We start from the raw sequence: 18336 nt of genomic DNA on the forward strand, positions 1-18336 counted from the left end.
CCTCATCCCAGTGCAGGACAAGGAGAAATTAAGGCTGTAGGTGGAATTAAGGTTACTAACCTGGAGATAGGAAAACATTCTGGATTTCTCCAGGTGGACCCAGTATAATGACAAGGTCCTGATCAGTGAAAGAAAGAGGCAGGAAGGTCAGGGGTCAGAGTCATTTGAAGATGCTATGCTGCTGGCTTTGAAGATGGAACAGGACACAAACCAAGGATTTGGATAGCCTCTAGAAGCTGGAAAGGACTAGCAAGCAGAGTCTTCCCTAGAGCCTCCTGGAAGAAATGCAGTTCTGCCAATTTTAGCTCAGTGAGATCGGTTACAAATTTCTGCTCCAGAAACATGAGATAATAAATATGTGCTATTTAAATAGTAAGATAATACATGTGTTGTTTAAAACTATCTTGTGGTAATTTGTTACAGTAGGAAACTAATAATCATAGGTAGCCACATTACTCCCATTTTATACACAGGGAAGCTAAGGCAAAGAGAATCTAAATAACTGACCCAGAAGTCATGCAGGTGGCATATGCTTTGTCAAGGGAGTTAGAGTCACACTCTGACATTTAACCCAAGGCAACACAAAGAAAATAAGGACTGGCATATGGCATTTTCCCGTGTGGTTTCTCACTACAGAGTGTTCTTCTCTTTCTTCTTAGCATTGACTTATTCTTCAGACCTCAGGTCTAGTGCCACTTCCTGAGGGGCTCCCTTCTCCGACTGCTTTGATGAGGCTGGATACTCAAAGAATAGAGCCTTCAGGTAGAATGCAGCTCTCACTAAAGTACCTGCTATGATGGCAATTTTCCATTAGTTTGAGTCATAGATTAGCCTCCAAACTGTAAGCTTCATGACAGCAGGGCAGCCACTGTCTATTGTCACCTCTGCCTGCTACATGCAAGGTGCAGTTGTCTCTCAGTTTTCTGCTGAATTGCTGATGTTTACACAAGCTAACTATGACAAATGCACTGCATCCATATTGGATTGGTTGGGTATGCACATTCCAGCTGAGTAAAGTAGATGTTGGGAAATGAATTACACAAGTCAGTTTTTTGTCGCTGTGACAAAATACCTGAGACAATCATTTAGAGGTAGAAAAGATTCATTTTGGTTCATAGTTTTAGATGTTTCAGTCCACGGTTGGTGGCTTTACAGCTTCTGGGCCTGTGTCATTAGGGTACATCATGGCGGAAATGGGTAGTAAATGAAACTATTCACCACCTGGCAACCAGGAAGCAAAAGAAGGAGTCAGGAAGTGGATAGGGCCTGACCATTCTCTCCAAGGACACATCCAAACACCTCACTTTCTCCCTCTAGAGCCCATCTCTTTTTTTTTTTTTTTTTTTTTCATTTTTCTTTTATTATTCATATGTGCATACAAGGCTTGGTTCATTTCTCCCCCCTGCCCCCACCCCCTCCCTTACCACCCACTCCACCCCCTCCCGCTCCCCCCCTCAATACCCAGCAGAAACTATTTTGCCCTTATCTCTAATTTTGTTGTAGAGAGAGTATAAGCAATAATAGGAAGGAACAAGGGGTTTTGCTGGTTGAGATAAGGATAGCTATACAGGGCATTGACTCACATTGATTTCCTGTGTGTGGGTGTTACCTTCTAGGTTAATTCTTTTTGATCTAACCTTTTCTCTAGTTCCTGGTCCCCTTTTCCTATTGGCCTTAGTTGCTTTAAGGTATCTGCTTTAGTTTCTCTGCGTTAAGGGCAACAAATGCTAGCTAGTTTTTTAGGTGTCTTACCTATCCTCACCCCTCCCTTGTGTGCTCTCGCTTTTATCATGTGCTCATAGTCCAATCCCCTTGTTGTGTTTGCCCTTGATCTAATGTCCACATCTGAGGGAGAACATACGATTTTTGGTCTTTTGGGCCAGGCTAACCTCACTCAGAATGATGTTCTCCAATTCCATCCATTTACCAGCGAATGATAACATTTCGTTCTTCTTCATGGCTGCATAAAATTCCATTGTGTATAGATACCACATTTTCTTAATCCATTCATCAGTGCTGGGACATCTTGGCTGTTTCCATAACTTGAGCCCATCTCTTAAAGGTCTCGCCACTTCCCAAGAGTGCAGCAGGCTGGGGACAAAGCCTTTTATATATTAGCCTTTGGGAGATAGTCCACATTTAAATCATAGCATAATTTCAAAAAGCTTAAATTTTAGCCTCTAAGTAACTCATCTCCATGGAGAAAAAAATCTGAGAGAATAAATAAAATGACTTTCTAGAAAAACCTTATTGAAGCAAGACAGAAATGCTGCATTCACATTTGATTTGCCAAAGGATATATTTTATCCTCAACTGTATTACTCAATTTTCACAAGATGCTATCATATGGAAGCCTGGCACTTGGTTTAGGGTTTTTTCTTTTCTTTTCTTTTTTTTTTTTTTTTTTTTGGCAGTACTGGGGGTTGAACTCAGGGCTTCCAGCTTGCTAAGCTGGAACTCTACCAGTTGAGTCATGCCCCAAGCAAAGGCTGGCACTTGGGAATAAACCTAAAATATACTCTTGAAAAAGACAGAAACAAAGAAAACTAAGCATATTGTGTTGTTTCTATATTTGATTACATTTAAAGGACTTTTTTTATTACAAGTGATTTTAGTTTATTTTTTCTAGCTAGACAATTATATAATCTTTATAACCTTCCCAGATGTCTTCCCCTCAAGCACCTATGTCCACTAAGGTATAATATTCTATATATTTTTATACATACTCATTTATATCTATATCTATCTATGTATAGTTGAATTTGTATGTTGTTTTGGTTTATACATCACCCCCAAAAGAGGCATTTAGTTTTCTACTTTTCTTTATCATTGTGTTGGTTTTAGAATTTAAATATTTTTCTTTGTTTCTTATCATTTCCAAAATTGGTATAATTTGGAAAATGATAAAGAGGCAAGCTTATTTAGATAAAATTATGCCAGATGTTAATTGAGCTTTGTAAGCCTTTGCCTAAAAGAGTTGTGCTGCTAATTACTGTCTCAAATTACATTCAATTAATTCTTCAACCCTTGGAGAAGATACTGCATATAACTTTACGATTCAGCTGAAAATTAGTTTACATGGGAAAAATAACTGCCAAAGATTCTTTGGGTTTTAAGATTCATATTACACTCATCTATGTCAGGCCATTGAAACTCACTCTCCATTGCATAGGTTCCTTAACCAGGAATGAATTAATGTCAGAATATTCAAAATTCATCTCAATAAAGTGAAATTAGACCTTATCTCTGGATTTAGAGAATTCAGAAGTTGTTTCTTCCTCATACACTTTTTCAAAAAGATAAAACTGACCAAAACCTGTTAAAAATCCCTTTGATAATGTTTCGTTAGATTAGAATATTTAGCATCAAGGTAAGAGGGAAAATTACTTTATTTCCTTTCAAGTAGTTCCCACAGTATATCCTTCTCTGTTCCTGATTTTATTTTCTGGACACATATGTAAACAAATATATATTCCAAAGATATGGGATAATTATTTTCATAAATAGTTATTTTCTTCATTTATCTTCCTTATTATCACAGGTGTTCAGAATACTTGAGCAAGAAAGAAGGGTTATTGTGCTTACTTCTCAAGAGGGAACCCAAATGTGGAGATTTGGTGAAGGTCAAAAAGTAACTCAAGCAAAAGCTTGCTAACATCCCCATTGGCATCTGGTTTTTGGCTATCCTCACTGTACCAAACTTTCAGGTAGATGTGGAATAAATATAAGTAAAACCCTAATGAAAATAGCCTCCTCATCCTGCTAAGTTACCCAAGGACAAATGAACCCCCAGTGGCACAGTGTACTACAGAGGATCTCTGGTAGGGTAAGTTAGCCTGCTGACCTGCAAGTCTCCATCACAGGCCCTAGTTTACCACATGAGTCTGTGAAGGTGAATTTTCTGGGGCTTCCAACCTACAATACAGATAATCACCCTCACTAAACAAACTCAGAAAATATCCAGCATTTCCAGGTCTTCAATATTTTATTAAATGACAGACTTGAGACTCTGACACTCTGGTCTTCTGACTCCAAATCTAGAATTCATTATTTAATCACAACAGTTCTCAGACCCTCTGGTAAAAAACAGGTACTTAGGAGAAAAATCCCAGTTTCTTTGAATCTAGTTAGGGAAAATAGCACAAATATATTGTAGAGGTCAAAGTTCAAAAAAGAAGATTGCTTTATGGTTGAGGCCACATCACTTACCAGACCAGAGGTGGCAAACTCTTCCCCTCATTCTTTGTTTCTTTGCTTTGTTTTATGCCACTTATAAATTGTGAAAACTGAAAATTCTACAGCACCAAAGGAAGACTTGTAAGGCAGGTCTTGGGGCAGTAACTGAAATTCACTAGCTCTGAAAGATTTATCATGCAAGTGGCATACCTTTGGCTCACAAGGATTTCACCTGCCAGATTCACCACAAATTTAGGTTATTGTTATTTCCCTCTGCCTTTGACCAAAAGGAAAGTCAAAGACATGTTTAGCTTGTTATATAGACTATTTCCTTGGCATTCTCAAATTTAAAATTTATGGTTTCTACTGTTTTAGAGTCACCACGAAATGCTCATGGATTTTAAGTTCTTTTGACTTGAGTTGAGACTTGTGAATCTGTTGTGTGGGAATTGGTGATGTCACCAGAGTGAGACCAGCAGCCTGCCTGGCCCAGCTTTTCACTTTCCTCTTGTGTCACCACTACTCTCCAAAGTGCCAGCAGGGATGTACTCTTTGTATTTTGGGAAGAGGAAAAACATCTGAAAACAAAGTCAACTTCTGGGGGGTGGAGATGAGAAATTGCATTAGAAATTACAGGCACTGACCAGAGAAAATAAAGCAATATAAACTAAATCAGACAACACCTAAATTGTTCAGTTAAATTTTAACAAAATATGCTCTAAAAGGAGTAAGACAAATAATTCATAAGAAAGGATTTCCGTCAATTCTCCCATAAGAGAAACTCTTGCAGAAGACATAAGTTAGAACTTTGAAGGAATTTCTTCATTTTTCTCAGTTCGCCTTGACTGCATTTTAATAAGTCATTATAATCATCTCAGATCGCCAACTCACATGACCCTTAAAAAGGACAAAGCCTGCAATAGTTAATTTTGATGTTTAGCAAGTCTCTCCACTTTGAACCAGACGGCCAAAATACAATTACATCAGCCCTCTGCCTATCTGGACTTAGAACCTGGATGATTGGAATGAGATTCTTTGCTACAAACTTCCACAATGGAGTCCTGAATGCCAGAACTTTCTAAGGGCATCAACATTCAACCTTGTGTTTCTCTTAGCCACATTCTCCAGTCTTAACTTACTCCTGGACATTTTGATTAACATAGCAACTTTATCAACTGAGCTCTTCATATTGATGCTACCTGTTTAAAATTTTCAAATAATCAAAGATCCTTATTCAACTTCATCTGCAAAAGGCATTGTGCCGACCCAACTGGAGCAAAAAACCAAACTTAGTTCCTGCCTATTTCCCATCTACCAGTGACAGAAGAAAAATACATAATAGTAAAATTAAAAACAATTGAAAATTCAGATAAGTCACTCAAGATAAGTTAGAAGCAGTACAAGATTAACTGTCAAATGGATTTACATACTATAAATATGGTAGGACATCAAAAAGAAAGCAATCATTTATTCATTTGTCAATCATTTACTTACATTGAGCCAAGCTTACTGCTCCTCACACATTTCCTTGAAACTCCGGACACATATCTAACTTCCCACTTGACATCTCTAGATATAGATCTATCAAGCTAAAGATCCTTATAATGAACTTAGATTCTCTCTCCAAAGCTCCCATTTCCTGTACTCTTCCTACTAGAAGAACAACTTGGTCTTTCTAGATGGTCAAGCCAAAAACACTACCATCAACCCCAACTCCTTTCTTTTTTCTCACACTTCATATTCAATGCATAAATAAAGCCATTGGGTCTGCTTCTGAAATATATCCAGAATCCAATCACTTCTCACAATCCAGAGAAAAACCAGATGTCTTTTGCTGGGATCATTGCATGTTTTCTATGCTTCTTCCTCCTGTAGCCATAGGTGCTGATACTCCCCTGCTCAATGTCCTCCAAATTCATGGGCACATACTTAATACAGCATGTACTGTTCACGAGGCACTAGCTAAGCTTTTTGCAAGTATGAACTTACCCAATTCCTACAATAACTTCCCCAGTAGTGATGCTACTCTCTGTGCACAGGAAGATGAGACATTTGTTAAGAACACACAGACTGTGAGTGGCAGACAGAAGACTCTAACCTGATGTGCCAGCTCCACAATCGTGCTCTAACTAACCACTGAGGCTGGCGTCTCAATAGCTCCTTTCTCCACTCTTGGAAAACACATTGACTTTGTGACAATCTGTGAAGTCTGATTCCATCTGTCCCCTATTACCACCCTGATCTCTCCTCCTGTTATCTTCTCTTTGCTCACCTGGCCCTCAGGCCTCCTCACTGTCCCTCAAGCAGCCCTGGCTCCTCCTCCTCTCCAGGTCTTTCGCCTCTGCTGGTCTTTCTGCCTAAGATATTTCAGTCAGGATGTATCTGACTACCATATGGAACAGTGCTCCAAGCATTGGCATATACTTTATTAAACTCACACAAACACAGCTCTGGCTTGTTGGAACTACTTTTCCCATTTTACAGATGAGGAAAGAGACTGATAATAAGCATCATACTTGAGGTCACACAGGGATAAATGAGGAAGTCAGGATTCCAACCTAGATGCTCTGGTTCCAGAGTCTGTGACCTTACCAGAAAAAAAAAATCACTAGATGAAACCTGGTGATTAGTAGCAATAACAAAAAAAAAAATCACAATTTGTTCAGAAACTTAAGGCCATATGAGGATACGATTAGATTAGCAAATACAAAGACATCAGTTTGAAGAAGAGGGGAGGTGGAACACTTAGATTATCATCTTCCAAAGCTGAGTCCTGATTCTCAAAGTGCTATCCAAGGTACTCCCACATCAAATTCACCAGGTTTGTTTGCTGGAAGGCCATATTCCTAAATGCCACTCTAGACCTTCTCATATAGAGTCTTTGGGGCCTGGAGTTCAGATATCTGTGCAAATTAATTCCTCGTGTGATTTTGAAGCACACTAAAATTTCAAACAACATCCTGGAAGATAGGAAATATTTCCACTGACTTTAGTTCATTCTCTAAGAATCACTACCTTAAGAAAGCATTGCCACAATCATCAGGATTTGCAAAATGTCCTATTACTTTAACACTTTGCAACTTAGGGCAGGGATCTCTGATGCTTTTCTTCATTTCAAGCATTTAGCACAGTGCTTGGCCCATAGTGGGCCTGCAGTAAATAATTGTTCAATGTGTGAATTTTGGAGCATCCCAAAGAAAATTTGTCACACAGTGACTCTGTATGTAAGCACCTTTTAACTTGAGTGGTCCAAAATTTCCTTAAGAGTTTTTATAATGTGTTTTACTTTTGGTTTCCTTGAGGTTGAACAGAGTGTAAAGCACACAGTTTTGGGAAACTTTGAGCTAGGTGTGATTGGTGGTGCTGGCATTTAGCAGATATACTGTGTCAACAGGATTTTCAGCATTTCTGAAACTGCTCTGTCACTGGTAAATTCTTTTCAAACACTTGTAAAGTTTATGATTAACACATGAAAATTATATGTACTTATACAATGTATCATCATGACATAGTAAATTCTTCATAATCCCACTTACTATTAATAAAGAAACTATATAAACAAAAGGATTTTTGAAAAAGAAGTTATTCAATACACTTAATTGTTAAACTATTTTGAAATTACTCTTGTAAATTTCTAGTTATGTGATTTTTAACTTAATTAGTAACATTATGAAAAAATGGTTTTAATGGCTAATATGGCATGAGCAATATACATAGGTATGAATGTGCTAGTGTTACTAAGATCTAGAAAACAGGTTTCTTTGACCTTTAAGCTAACTTAAGTCACTTTAAAGTTAATTGTGATAACTTACAAAGGTAATTAGTATGAAATTGTTATTACTTAGTGATTCCATTTAGAGATAATCATACCCCAAAATTCAAGAGTGATATTGCTTATTGAAAACCAAATACAGTTTGAAGAAACAGGCATGTTGGTATTTTGTCACTCAGAGGCACAGCTCAAACCAAATGACTGTCATTTAAGAGCCGTTAATGCAACAGGTATTTTTCATTCATTATTTACTACATCCTTGATATCTGAATATTGAAATCTAAGAGAAAAAAGTCAATTGGCAGTTGTGCTGAAACCACCTAAACTTTAGCCCTCCCCAATTTTGCAAACTTTAGTATACCATCTATATTCTAATAGGGGATTTCAGTGACTAAGCAGATCTTGCTATAAACCTAAAATAAAGACTCTATTCTCTATGTCATTCTTGCTGATAAAACAGGTGCACAAAGAAATAGCAACACTGTTCCAATTAAAGCACAATCAAAAAATGTAACTTGATAAGTGGCAAGAAACAGCTTTCTAATGAAAACACCATGCATTCCACAAAACTCTCAATACACTATTCTGATTTTGTGCCGAAGTTAAGCATTTTGGAAAGGCAGAGTAAGAAAGAAAAGCCCCAGACACCATGAAGTTAGAGCTCTAACTACCAGCACCCACAAAACTTGATTGGTTACATGTGATTTACATCATATATACATATTTTTTTTCTGGACTCTTCTTTCAACTACTTACTTATGGAGTAAGTCCACTCAATTAAGTCAAACTCCAAACTTTTCTATTTTTTCCCCTGCAGAAAAGTTAGCAATACACAGAAGAGAATCTCTTAGACTCATTAACTGCACATTTTCATAATAGATATTAGGGCAAGAAAAATCAGCTCTTTGAATGGTAGAAATAGTTCAGAGAGATTTCCCCCAAACAGTACAGCAGAGCAGGAAATTCTCAGTCCCACAATATCTTGATCTAAAGCTGACCACCAAAACCCCCTAAATTGCAACGTCTCTGTAATAACAGTTCAATCAACCCAGGCTGCTTCCTCAGGGACACCATACCATTACGATGAGGGGTCTACTCATTTCATCATCACTCTCCAGAGGCACAATTTCATGGGATGGTTCCTCCTGGCGTCGTCTACAAATGTGTGGACAGCTCCTCTGGACCACAGAGCGAAAAGCTTGAAGCAGAACAATGCTAGCAGTGCAGCCCATCCCTGCATCCTGGAGCCTACAGAATAACTTCTATATTGATGCTATGTTTGAAAAACAGTGGCTCCTTGTCTCTGAACACAGCCTACACTGCAGCTGCAGCCAGCTCACTCTCCAATCACTTCCTTGAGCTCTGATCATCTGATCACGGCCAAATAGCTTGGATGCAGAGATGGGAAAGATTTGATCCACAGAGAGTGAACACAACAATATCAGAGAATTTTGCCCAGAGAGTATTTCCCAATTCATTTTGAGAGCATGTTTTCTGTTCATGACAACAGCTCTCTTGAATTCCTGCTTCAGAGGCTTAGATAAATACATTTTTCCCTCTCAAACACACAAATAATAAACCACTCTTCTTCAAATTAAACAACTGAGAATCTAGCTTTATGCTGTCAAGTTTTTTTCAAGGCAAATGAGCATCATATAAAGAGTGAAAATAATTGTTTTTTTAAAAAATGCAAACACTTTCTGAAGGAAATTTTGCTGACTACTTCATTAAGTGATTGGGGTTTTACTTTTCATAAGTTCCAGAAATGAAATGGGCTCATCTGAAATGGAGAGTATTGTGAATCAAGATGATTTATCAAAAGTATGCATGTGTTCACCAAACCCACGTGAGAGACACCAGTGTTGCCCTGTGATTTCCCTTCAATAGCATGCTTGTTCTGTTCCCACACATGTAGCTCTGCAGCTTAATACATTTTTATATTTACATAGGCGGCTTGCAGGGTTGAAAACATCTCTATTACTGAGGTCATTCAGTGTACTCTGCCAAGCTGACCTCTTAGAAGCAGCAGCTGTAAAGCATTTTAACATCCTATCAAAAGGAACTCAGGGCTTTGGGAAGGACTTTGAGGTCTCTGGTAGTTAAGAATCTAGTAGTCCCTAACTTCCATAAGACTAGTCACTTTGGAGAGAATGGAATCGGGATGTTTAGAAATCACATGACCTTTCTGGAATGGCTTCAAGATCTAATAGTATACTGAAAGAGGATAGGCCAGTGGGGGATACTCACACTAAAAATATCTCATGAAAAATGGATTTTGCTTACAAATCAGGAAAGTATGAAATCCCCAGGAGAATTTTCAATATTGGGTTTTTTCAGCCAAGCTAATTCTTTTAAACGAACTGAGAATTACAGAAACCAAAGGTTTTCTTTGGTTTTTGGTCTCCCCTGTGTAGAGTGTGTGATTCTACAGAGTTTGGGGAAGGTTTGTTTTACTGGAAGGTGTGGCCCAGCCCCACTAAAGTCACTTTCACAGAAGCATCTAACATATAACGCTCAATTAGAGCATTAATTAATTAATTAATTAATTGCTCAGTAACCTGTCACAACACAGCATCATTTTAATTGTATGTTTGCCAGAGAAGTAAAGTACATTTCTTTTCTTTCTTTCTTTTTCTTTTCCTTCCTTCCTTTCTTCTTCCCTTCCTTCCTTCCTATTTCTTTCTTTCTTTCTTCTCTTTTAAAAAGGACTGGCTGACAGTAGTTTTTCATCTCGCTCTGTTTTGAGCAAACATATTTTAGTGGTGTTGGAAAAAGAAGAAAAAAATTCTAATGATGCTGGCAAGTCCCTAACTTCCTCCGGACCTCTGTCAGATTGCCCAGTGCTAATCTAAACCATTTTCACGCCAAACAACTGGGGCACTTACTGAAGACAGGCTACAATTTAGTCTGTCTGGCTTGTGTGTATTGAATATCTATATATAATGATGTGCACTAGGGACAAAGTGCAGACTAGGAGTCCATGTTTATGTATGTGTCTTTTCAAATAGGTTTGTTCCTGGCTCTCTATGTCAGTGCTCACCCCACCCATCCACTCCCAGACTCCATGACACGTTACTCTCCAATCATTCCTGTAGATTCACCACATAGCTGGAATGCAGCAAGGGGTGACACAAATGTTCAGATATGCCAACATCTCCAGTCAGAAACCGGAGAGGGAAGACTGACACCTCAACTGCACACATTGGCCTGGCAGGGAAGGTTTACCTTGTTCCCGTCTGACCACCTTGCTCTAAATCTGTCTAACCCTCTGGAGTGGCTTTCATGTCAGATGTTTTGGCAAATGTCAAGGCTTTAGGGAAACAAATGAGATGCTTTCTAGCTATTAGAAGCTTATTCTCATTGATCCCTTCTTTGCCTCTGAGGAATTCACCTCTACTATCTATGTGTTGCTGAGGGACTCTCAATATTCCTTCGTTTCTCTTAGCCTGTAGTTTATGTGAATGTCAAAAGATTAGTTTCTTTGGAATTCAGTACATACCACAGTACTTATTGGAAAAGAAACAAAAAGGATAAAAAGCAGGAAATAAGAGTTGGACATGTACTCCAGCACCTCATGAAAAATTTAAAACATTCAACAAAGGAGCAAGAGGGGGTTGGTTTTGAGATGTAAAGTTTACACAGCAAATTAAACTGGAGGTGTACAGGGGTGGGGAAATCTACCCAATTTAGCATAAATTTTGGTATGTAGGAAATATTTCCTATATATTATATATCAGTTTTGTTTGTACTAAGATGAATCATTAAGTTGGCCCCAATTATCAAATATGCACAGTCTTACCAGTAAATAACTTTTGGAGTCTCTCCTTTGCTCTTTTTGTCTGCCTCCTTCTCATAGCTGGGTCTTATTTCATGATTCAGGAAGGGAAGACTTTTTAACTGGCTTATCTAGATGAGGAAATATTGTTATCAACAATTTTTGTAGTGTTAATTTTCCAAAGTGTTGGTGTTGGAACTAGATTCTATTTTGGGAAATTAAATACATATTATATTAATACCATTTAACATTCATAAATATATAGATACACATTTATGAAATCTTAAATTCACATACAGTGAAAAATCTTAAATTCATGTATCAAAATAGAGATGATCGTGTTAGGCAGCCATGGAGTGACCTTGGTGTTCAGAGGAAATGGAAGGAAAGCTGTAGGGCTATTGACAAGTTAAGGTACCCCAGCAAAAATGTTAAAAGTGAGAAGTTTTGGAAAGTAAAGGGAGGGCAAAGAGAAGAAAAAGGCAGAAGGAATGAAGTGACAGGAATAAAAAACATCTCCAAAGTAGCCCTAAATATGAAGAGGACTCTTGCTCCTAACTCGGGATTACTCACCCACTGTGAGCTATTCATCTCTTTTCGACAAACTCTGACAAATGATTGTAGTTTTTGGAGCAGTTGTCTAAAATTTCTTGGCCTAAGAATTATGTAACTCTAGATGCAGATAGTTTCGGGATAGTACATTCAAAGGTCTTTTTACAATGGGCAAGGAAAGCCATGTTTAATTTAAATAAATAATGCCTATTGAAAGTGTTGGACTTCCCAGGCTTTGTTAAATTATGTAAGAGCTGTATATTTAAATCTATATATCTAATCTCTCTTGTGATATGTCTAAATCTGTCTTGCCTATCTTTGATTGGACTGTGGTTGGGCATGATGAGGATGAAGCCTGGGTTCTTCTTCTCCCCAAAGAACAGGAGGCATCTCTGCATCATCTCCTCAACTGCTTGTGGAGTGATGTCATCTGCCACATTTATAAAAAGTGTCAGTACACTGAAAGCTAGTGCTGATGGCAAAGGATGGTCTTGTAAGAATAAAGATAAGCCTAAGTAAAATATTTTAATTGAGAAATGAAGGCTACAAGATCAGTCTTAGTGCTTTTGGATACCTTGAGACTGTGTCCTTTCTTTGCTTCACACACTTTGAGCTGTTGGTTATTATTTCAAGACTCTAATAGGCTCATGATTAGAACTTAGGAAGAGAAATTTATGGAGAGACTGAGATTTTGAGAGTAAAATACTATTAAGGATTGAATTATATGACCAAAAATTCATATGCTGAAGTCCTAGACCCCAACATGATCATATTTCAAGATAAGGTCTTCAAAGCAGTAGCTGGGGGTTAAATGTGGTTAGAATAGTGGGGCCTACTCCTCAAGGACTGGTGTGATCTTATTAGAAGAGGAGGAGAGAGGACCTCTCTCTCTCTCTCTCTCTCTCTCTCTGTCTCTTCCCCTCCTTCCCTCCTTCCCCCTCCCTCTCCTTACATGGGCACAGTGAAGAGGCCACAGAGGACACAGCATGAAAGCAGCTGTATACCATACAAGAAGAGAATCTTTTTTTTATTGTTTATTATTCACATGTGCATACAAGGCTTGGTTCATTTCTCCCCCTTGCCCCCACCCCCTCCCTTACCACCCACTCCGCCCCCTCCCTCTCCCCCCTACCCCTTCAATACCCAGCAGAAACTATTTTGCCCTTATTTCTAATTTTGTTGAAGAGAGAGTATAAGCAATAACAGGAAGGGACAAGGGTTTTTGCTGGTTGAGATAAGGATAGCTATACAGGGCGTTGACTCACATTGATTTCCTGTGCGTGGGTGTTACCTTCTAGGTTAATTCTTTTTGATCTAACCTTTTCTCTAGTACCTGTTCCCCTTTTCCTATTGGCCTCAGTTGCTTTAAGGTATCTGCTTTAGTTTCTCTGCATTGAGGGCAACAAATGCTAACTAATTTTTTAGGTGTCTTACCTATCCTCACCCCTCCCTGTGTGCTCTCGCTTTTATCATGTGCTCAAAGTCCAATCCCCTTGTTGTGTTTGCCCTTGATCTAATGTCCACATCTGAGGGAGAACATACGATTTTTGGTCTTTTGGGCCAGGCTAACCTCACTCAGAATGATGTTCTCCAATTCCATCCATTTACCAGCGAATGTTAACATTTCGTTCTTCTTCATGGCTGCATAAATTTCCACTGTGTATAGATACCACATTTTACAAGAAGAGAATCTTAAACTTCCAGTCTCCAGAGCTGTGAGAAAATTGATTTCTGTTATTTAAACCACCCAAGCTGTGGTATTTTGCATAGCAGGCTGATACAAACACCTTCCTTGAGAAAACCACATTCTAACAGTGAAGCCTCAAGTGAGTTTGGTTCTCAGGCCCTGGGGTTCAATCAACTCCACCTTCCTCCATGCTCCCAAAACACCATAGCTTGACTCTTGATCACCTGCTTCCCTTGGTACCTATCTAACCTCAGGCAAGCAGAACATGGCTTTGCCATATGTGGAGTGTGTAGACCTGACTTTCAGCTCAAGACAGTGACTGGAAAGAGCAATTTTGCTTACCTCCCTCCTTCCCCAAACCAAGTGAAATGACCATGAAGCAGCACAGAAGAAAATATATTGATTACAACAGTGGGAACAGGTGTGTATGGGGGTGAGGGGACTCCTCTAGCAGATGAGAATTTTGGAGTATTTCTGAAAGATGAAAGGTGAATGTGGTCACATTGACCATTACCCAAAATGAAGGACTGAGGAACATCCAACATGGACATGCCCAGCAGGAGGGTGAAACATATGGGGCCACACTGGTCCTCCTCCCCTGAGTCCAGGAGGCACTCCCAGTGGGAGGAAGTAGGTGCTAGAAGTGAGAAAGCAAATATAGGGTGGCCTTGCCTATCCTTTCTTAGACAGAAACTGACAATGGGTCACTCAAGAGGGAAAATGATTCTAGAATATACAGCACAGGCATGTTGTCACCTCACAGAACCCCTATCAATGTTTTGGCTTTGGCCAGTGGGGTAGATGCATGTATGTAGCCTGCCTGCCAATCTGGCTTACAAATCCTCAAATCAAGAATTCAGTTGGCATACTGGACATCCCAAGAGCTCATCCATCAGTTGTTGATTTCTTCAACCAACCAAGTGAAGGAAGAGGCCTCCAATACTCATCCCAAAGCCAGTAACCAGAATTGAGGAGATCCCTCCTTATATTTTGGTTAATTTATAGAGAAATTGAGAGTACTTACAGTCAATATGTACTGAGCAACACAGGTCAAGTCTAACTAGATCTTTGTCCTCATGGCAGCAATAAAGCCTCTTCTGTGTATAAACTGTGCTCTTGAGCAAGTTTCTTAACCTGTCCAAGTCTCAATAGTAACTGATGTTAAACAGGTATAAGTCCTCTATACTTTCTGTGTATTGGTGGGAGAAAAATCACTGTAAAGGCCAATATAGAGCCTGTCCCATAATAATCATTCAGTAAAAAGTGTGATATTTCTTCTGCTAATGAGGATAACGGATGCTTGGTTTCTTCCCTCCCACCTCCTCAAAATGAGCTTGCTTCATAGCCTGGCAAGTCTCACCACTGTATCCCATGAGTTTCATTCCTAACATATAAGCTATAGTGTTCTAATTGAATTATTAAATTATGTTTCACCTCTCTAGAAGACATAGGATTATACTGACTTTGTTCACTCTATATACTATGCCTACCTTATAGCAGGTTCTCAATGCATAATAGCAATTCTGAATATAATACTAAAGGAGCAAGCCTGTACACGTACTTACTATGTGCTAGGCACACGTATAACTAGTATTAACATTATTGATTAATTTACACTTCTTTTTATGAGATAATGCTATTATCATCCTCATTTTACAATTGAGGAAACTGAGGCACAAAGAAGTTAAGTTACTTCCTCACAGAATCATAGCTATCAGTAGCAGAGGCCAATTTTGAATTTAACCAATCTGGCTCCAGAATCTGAGCTTACAATCAATTCTGAGAGTTAGATATGTGTCAAGTAAACCTTCTATTTTCTAAAGATAGATTTATACTAGAGAAATCTTTGATATGTAGTGAGGTGTAGTGAGGCAGACCTGGAAAACCCTTTGAGAGCTGATATGTCCCTTTTAAGAAAGTTTGTGAGTTTTGTTTGGATCACAGTTTCAGAAGGTAGTTGGCAGTCTTAGGAAATTGTCTTAGGGTAATGACTGGAATTGCATTTTGATGGGGATTTAAATAATTTTAGATTAATGAATTGGATAGGAGAATTTTAATAAATATCTTAACTGTGTGAAGTGTTTACTGTGCAAAATATTCAATGGCAAAGATAGCTCAACCTTCCAGATTGGCTATCAGAGACTATATGTGGAATATGGAAACACAGTTGGCTCCCTTTGTAATTTCTTGTAGATCCTACATGATATTAAGAAGTTGGTCAACACAAAAATGTCCTCAAAAAAGAGGCCTTGGAGATTCATCAGACAGCTCAGACATGTCGATGTTGCAGAGGAAACTGGCCACTTATCTTCAGAGATAATATGAAGTTCCAGGGGTGACCATCATGTAGGTGGAACCTCACATTCCTCACAGACTATTGTACCTCCCGCTTTCATCTCAATGTGGTATTCTCTGCTGAGTCCTGGGCTACAATAAAACTTGGCGATCAAGACAGAAGTTCAGAAACTCCATTTGCTCATTTAAGCTGTAACACAGCCTTTACAAAAGAACTCAATAAAAACACAGATAAGAGCAGAGGTACAGATGAAATCATCTTCATCCTGATAATCACCCAGCTCTCAATCATGTGCTTTCTCATTTTTGTAAATTGACCAGAACTCAGCAATTGTCCCCAAGGAAGAGGGGGAGAATGCCATAGATTAAAAAGGCAAATGAGGAATTAACCCCAAGTCAAATAAAATCAGGTCAAGGATTTGGACATTTTCTAGGGCAGGGATTAGGGAGAATCTTTTTCTTTATCTATTTCCTGATGGGTGAGTGCCCATGGAAGGAACTGCATTACATAACTAGGAGGAGATTTACCATGATTTTCTTAGCTGAAAAGTGAAAAACACAACCAAAAAAAGCAATTCCCCCCAAGATTCAGTTACCCTTTGTCAACTTGTTTCTTTGATTCTCCTACAACTGCTTCTTTTCAAGAGCTGGGGATGCAAGTCTATTTCGATAATAACCTATGACCTCTTTTTCCATGGCTGTGATTTGTAGAGTTTTGTTCTTCCCATTTCTCTCTCTCCATTTTCACTTTTTTATAGTGCCTCATCTTTTAGGCATCTTTCCCCATGCTGACATTTATTGAGTTGTACAATTAGTGATGTTGGAAATAAGCACACTGTTCTTTCTTTTAAAAATACAGGTACAGTTGCTAAGCCCTTCTTTATTTTCATTTTCCTACCTTTGGAATTGATGCAGCTCAAAAGCAAATTATTCTTTTTTTTTTTTGGTACATTTAGATATATCAGGGAATTATCCTTCATTGCTCTCTAAGTAAGCTTCCTGCAGACTGCAGAGATAATTCAAATTTTCCATTAATATATCTTACATTTCTCAGGTGACTATGTTTGATTAAGCTCTTCTCAGTGCATAATAAATTTTTCTTATTCTTAATAGAAGGTAGTGTAGTAGCAAGGCAAAAGAATCAGGAAGCAGATTGCAAAAGTTTAAATCTCTGTTGAGTTAGTTATTGTCTTTGTGGCTTTGAGCAAAACTTCTAGCCTAAGTTTCCTCATATGTGAAGTGAATAAGTACTCATGAGAATCTAACATTCATGTTAAGTGCTCAGCTCCATACCAGATACAAGGTCAAGTATTCTGTACATTTAGTCATCGTTACTGAAAAAGAGATAAAAGGACTCTCAGACGTTGCTTGTTTTCTTCCCTTCTCCCCGGCAAGCATTAATTTTTATCTCCTGCCTCTTCCTTGCCCAGGGACACACCATGTTCCCTGGATGATCAGGGAATGGGGATGCCAAGAATATCTCCCTTGTTTTTTGAAGTTAGATTTCATGACAATGTAACACAAATTTCATAACCCTTTGCAGTCATTTTCCATGAGTAAACAAATTTGAAATAATATAACAATACCTCACTGAGGTCTCTCATTTTGCAACCTCAAGTATTCTGATAACAGCCAAGTCCTGGAAAGGAACAGAAACAACTTCTGCAGAGCCACAAAGAGAAGGGAAAGGCACATGACTCATTCCGCAAAACTTAAGGAAGTGGCCCAGAGAAGAGGTTCTCAGATGGTCACTGTTTACACCATCATCTTACATGGGATTCTAAAGAGCTTGCTGAGTCAAACATATAATCACTTTTGATCAGAAGCAATATAACTCTGACTGTCTCTGATCTAGTGGGAACAGGTAGCAGCCAATCAGAACTGAAAGTATGTCCCAGCTGAAGGTAGGTATGCTGAAATCTTTAAGAGACTGTGGTAAATTAATTCCTCAAGCCTAGACTCGGCCACCAGTTAGAATTTGGGATATGTTCTTGAAGGTTGGAGTGAGGGCACATTATTTCAGCTGGGTTCCAAAGAAGTGAGTCAGAGCAAATAACAGGAGCTTTAGAGTTGACAAGA

General features: G+C 38.6%; 1 protein-coding gene across 11 annotated transcripts in view; it reads right to left on the reverse strand.

Annotated features, from left to right (window-relative positions):
- Dock10 (dedicator of cytokinesis 10) overlaps window positions 1-18336 on the reverse strand; it is a 247620-nt gene that overhangs the window by 186453 nt on the left and 42831 nt on the right. For 8 of the 11 annotated variants that reach the window (XM_074071855.1, XM_074071864.1, XM_074071856.1 and 5 more), the window contains exon 1: window positions 9025-9317. The exons of the other annotated variants lie outside the window; for them this stretch is intronic. In XM_074071855.1, coding sequence (XP_073927956.1) covers window positions 9025-9180 — 156 coding nt within the window. In that variant the 5' untranslated portion in view covers window positions 9181-9317. Of the gene's footprint in view, window positions 1-9024; window positions 9318-18336 lie in introns of those variants that run through there. 11 annotated transcript variants of the gene reach the window in all.

This window comes from Castor canadensis, chromosome 4 (genome assembly GCF_047511655.1).
Source record: "Castor canadensis chromosome 4, mCasCan1.hap1v2, whole genome shotgun sequence".
Taxonomy (NCBI): domain Eukaryota; kingdom Metazoa; phylum Chordata; class Mammalia; order Rodentia; family Castoridae; genus Castor; species Castor canadensis.